Here is a 4,449-nt window from a genome sequence, read left to right on the forward strand (position 1 = left end):
ATTGAACGCTACTTATTATAAGTTGTGATATACAATTAATATTAAAATAATATATGTTTTGTAAAAATCTTCACGAACTTATAGTATTAGGCGATTATTGTTCTGTACATTTTTTTTATACTTATGAAAGTCTATAATAAGATTTTTCAAATACTGTATTTATGTAATATATATCCCTTTGTAAATAATATATTAAATAATATATGTATAAGAGAGAATAAAATATCTCTTGTGTAAAGTAAATATTTGCAACTTTTTCTCACAGCTCTTATATGGAACATAACAAAAAGTTGATTTATGTAAAGAAATATTTATAAAAATCTCATTTTCTATTCTTATTTCTAATTTCGATAAATAATAATTAAAGTTCTAGTGATTATAAAATAACCTGAAAACATATAACTTGTGTAAAAAAATTTTTATAATGTAACGCATAGTTTAAGTTTCGAAAATGACAGATTTTTATGACACATCTTATATATGGTATTGCTACAGGTAAAGCATGATATTACACATGGTTATACACAGCCATAGTTCAACTTGACGCTGACACCTTTGTCGCACGTGGTCGAACTTGGGATAAAGTTGACTTAATCCAACTGTGGCTCGTGAAAGTAAAATATAGTGGGGATGCTGACTGAAATTGTGCATAAAGTTAACATAGAATTATCAATGATTCATCTAGACGATATATAGATTATACGATGAGGTTAGAAAAACCACTTTCTGGAAATTCACTGTTTGCAATCACCAAACCTGATCTGCGACGTCATTTGCGTACAGTGCGAATCCATACGGACTTTTAATTGTTAATTCATGCTTATTTGGTTGGTATATAATTATATATTATATAATTTTGTATTTTCTCATTATATAATAGTTAACATATTTTAAGAAAACATGTATTTTTTTTTATAATTCACTATTTTCTCAATTAATATTTTTGTGACATATGCTAATATTGTGAACTTAATAAATATTCCTGTTCCAGATATCAACTGAATGGCAATGTTTACATCCAGAAGGCTACTCAAAGCTGCTGCTATTGGAACAATTGGATTGGGTACTCTGGCTTCTCTCCGAGCAAATGAGTACGACATTGGAGCTATTGGAATCGTACGGCTGAGTCGTGCTGCGCTCGCGGTGCTTGATATAGGTCGTTATTACCAGAAGGAACTGTACAACAATAAATTGGACAGGACGTCCGCAGAATATCTGCAGCTGAAATCAGATGCTCACAAATATGGAGCACAAAAGCTGCTGGAACTCTGTTGTGCTAATAAGGGAGTCTACATCAAAGTGGGTCAGCATGTGGGTGCATTGGACTACCTGTTGCCCCAGGAATATGTGCACACTATGCGGGTGTTGCACAGTTCAGCGCCTCAGGCTTCGTTTAAAGATGTGCTCACAGTGATCAGAGAAGACTTCAGAAAAGACCCATACGAGATATTTCAGAGCATCGATCCAGAGCCCTTGGGCACCGCCAGTCTCGCACAAGTGCACAGAGCCGTGCTGAAGAACGGCGATGTAGTGGCTGTGAAGGTGCAGCATCGCGCTGTCAAGAGCAACTCCTACGTCGACATCAAGACCATGTCGGCCCTGGTGAAGATCACGTCGCTGGTGTTCCCAGACTTCAAGTTCGACTGGCTAGTGCAGGAGACGAAGCGGAACATCCCGCAGGAATTGGACTTCATTCGTGAAGGCAGGAACGCCGAGAAAGTGCAGAGGCTCTTTGAGAGCTACCGTTGGCTGCGAGTGCCAAAGATATACTGGGACGTGTCATCGTCACGCGTGCTCACGATGGAGTTCCTCGAAGGCGGACAGGTGAACGATCTGGAATACATGCGTGTTCACCAGCTGAATCCGTACGAAGTCACCAGTAAGCTCGGTCGACTGTACAGCCACATGATCTTCATCGAGGGCTTTGTGCACTCGGATCCGCATCCGGGTAACATCCTGGTGTGCAACCGCGACTCCCAGGCGGAGATCGTGCTGCTGGATCATGGTCTGTACGCCGACCTGTCCGATCAGTTCCGCTGGGACTACTCGAAGCTGTGGCTGGCGATTCTCGACGGCGACCGGGCGGCCATGAAGGAGTACTGCGAGCGACTCGGCGTCGGCGATCATTACGGCCTGCTGTCGTGCATGGTGTCGGGCCGTACGTGGGACACGATCGTCTCGGGTGTGCGTAAGACCCGTTACAACGCCCGCGAGAAGGCGGAGTTTCAGCAACACATTCCGAATCTGCTGCCGCAAATCAGCACTGTGCTGGACCGCGTCAATCGGCAGATGCTGCTGATACTCAAGACGAACGACTTGATGCGCGGCATCGAATATTCGCTGCGCACTCAATCCAGGATGTCGGCTATGATGGAGATGTCAAGGTGCTGCATACGCTCTGTGTACGGCGAGAAACTCAGACGATGCTCGAGCACGTGGGACAGGTGGCGGGTGTCTTTCGCGGAGCGCTGGACGCTCCTTAAGCTGTCGTTTTATTACACGTATCTGGGTTTGATACACTTCGACCTGAAAACCTCGGTCGATTCTCTATGGAACAAGGACTTTTACCCGTTTTAACGACAGCTTCTGTTTAGGTCAAAAGTGTTTGTTATTTGATTAGGAACGAATTGTTGCGTTCTCCCTGAAAGATCTGTTCATTTTAATAACGAACAAAAAATTGGACTCAAAAATGTTATAGATATATATATATTTTATACTCTAAACTGGTGTAGATAAACATAGATAATTTGATACTTTGTACATAGTAATTTATAAAGTGTATAAACATCGTTCTTTCGATTTTTATTAATCATCTTTCAATCTACCTCTTAAAGTCATGTCATCATCAAGAGTGAAATTTAATTATATATAAATTTATTCTTCTCGTTCGTAATAAATATACATATGTTAAAAGATCCTTTCGTTCATTAATTCGTTAGAAGCATTTCCTGTTCTTCCCTTTTTTCCATTAAGATAACAGATTGTTTTTAAAGGAAATGGTATACGTAGCAGTTTGTTAACGTAATGTATATTAATTTTTATATGTACAATAATTACAAAGTTTAAGTTGTAATATGTTATAACTAATTAATTTGTTCTGAGCATTTTGCTTTCTTTAATTAATTTAAGTTCCTCCTCGAACTTTGCAATAGATTCTTCTCTATCCTTTAGAAATTGTGTATATTCTTCTGGATTTATTTCACGCACGATTTCGATGCCGCATGTACGAGCGATACCGACCAGCATTTGACAGATCTGTTGCAAAGATAGCAATGCCAAGGGCGGATCCTCTGATTTGATCTTAGCAATCTCATACAAATGTTTCAGAGTTATTTTCCCAGCGATTTCACCTACAAAAAAGATTATTTTCTTGAGTTTATTTGTATTGTTATTATTATATTTTACTTTTCATTGCATCAAAATAGATAATATATTATTATACTAAAAATTTATGTACGTTTAAAAACAAATATTTTAATACACAATATTAAAACATCTTTGGATGTCTCTATTAAAAGACAAATTAAAAGAATTATTTCTTCTTTTACAAATAAAGTGGTAAATTAAAAGATAAAATCAAGATATCAAAATTAAAAAGAAAAGATATACCTTTTTTCATCTTTCCCTTTTGTATCCCAGCTGCTTGCTTTAAGTAGTAAGTTACTGGTGGTTTATGGATCACCAAATCATAAGTTCTATCTGAATGCACTTTTACACGACATGGCAGAGGAATGCCTTCTTTGATATCGGCTGTTCTTGCGTTAAAATCTTTGCAAAAATTTGCAATGTTAATATTCCTCTGAAATTAAAAACAGCAACATCATAATCACACAGTAGAAATCAAAATATTCACTATAAATTCAAGACAAATAATCAACATTAAAAATAACAAATATAAATAACATTTTTACAATAAAGAATAAATTTAAAAAATATATTTCGTTGGTTTTTCATAATATCTCGTATAATAATAATAATATTCTAACCTGTCCGAGCTGAGATCCAAGCGGTGGTGCAGACGATGCTAAACCTGCAAGGATATTTACGCGTAATTTCGACGAGTGATCAACTTTCTCAGTCACTTTTTTGGCCATTTTCATTCTTGCCATTGTTTTCGACATTTTTAAATATTGCTAAAATAAATACCGCAAAATCTAGCCTCTCTCCCGTCTCTCTCTATCAAATGGACTCTTTAAAAAACCGACTACAGCGGCAACTGGCAGATTATGTTAGAACTAAGTAGTCCGAGATGATAATTCGGATGATAAATCAGATGTGAAAAACAAAAATAAAGTTCTAGCATCGTGAACATAGGCCTTTATACACGGAAGTGATAGTGCAAATGCGCCTCCGTGTGTATAAGCTTTATGATAGCCGCACACATTGTCCGCTATAATAGATGGGCGGCCTCTCGAGTCTGAACCAATCCTGGTGCTCCACGTGACGATA

General features: G+C 37.7%; 2 protein-coding genes across 2 annotated transcripts; one reads left to right on the forward strand and one right to left on the reverse strand.

Moving 5' to 3' along the window:
* The first annotated feature begins 468 nt into the window (after window positions 1–468).
* On the forward strand, window positions 469–2,915 carry Adck1 (aarF domain containing kinase 1). The gene is made up of 2 exons (XM_012375579.2): window positions 469–827; window positions 992–2,915. Exon 2 carries the CDS (start codon window positions 1,003–1,005, stop codon window positions 2,575–2,577), a length of 1,575 nt encoding a protein of 524 aa, XP_012231002.1. The 5' UTR covers window positions 469–827; window positions 992–1,002; the 3' UTR covers window positions 2,578–2,915.
* Window positions 2,916–3,012: 97 nt separating this feature from the next.
* mRpL11 (mitochondrial ribosomal protein L11) lies at window positions 3,013–4,306 on the reverse strand. Its single transcript, XM_012375584.2, has 3 exons — window positions 3,987–4,306; window positions 3,610–3,799; window positions 3,013–3,350 (listed from the first exon to the last, which is right to left on the reverse strand). Exons 1-3 carry the CDS (start codon window positions 4,119–4,121, stop codon window positions 3,088–3,090), a joined length of 588 nt encoding a protein of 195 aa, XP_012231007.1. The 5' UTR covers window positions 4,122–4,306; the 3' UTR covers window positions 3,013–3,087.
* Between the last annotated feature and the right edge of the window lie 143 nt (window positions 4,307–4,449).

The sequence above is a fragment of the Linepithema humile genome, chromosome 1 (genome assembly GCF_040581485.1).
Source record: "Linepithema humile isolate Giens D197 chromosome 1, Lhum_UNIL_v1.0, whole genome shotgun sequence".
NCBI classification, from domain to species: domain Eukaryota; kingdom Metazoa; phylum Arthropoda; class Insecta; order Hymenoptera; family Formicidae; genus Linepithema; species Linepithema humile.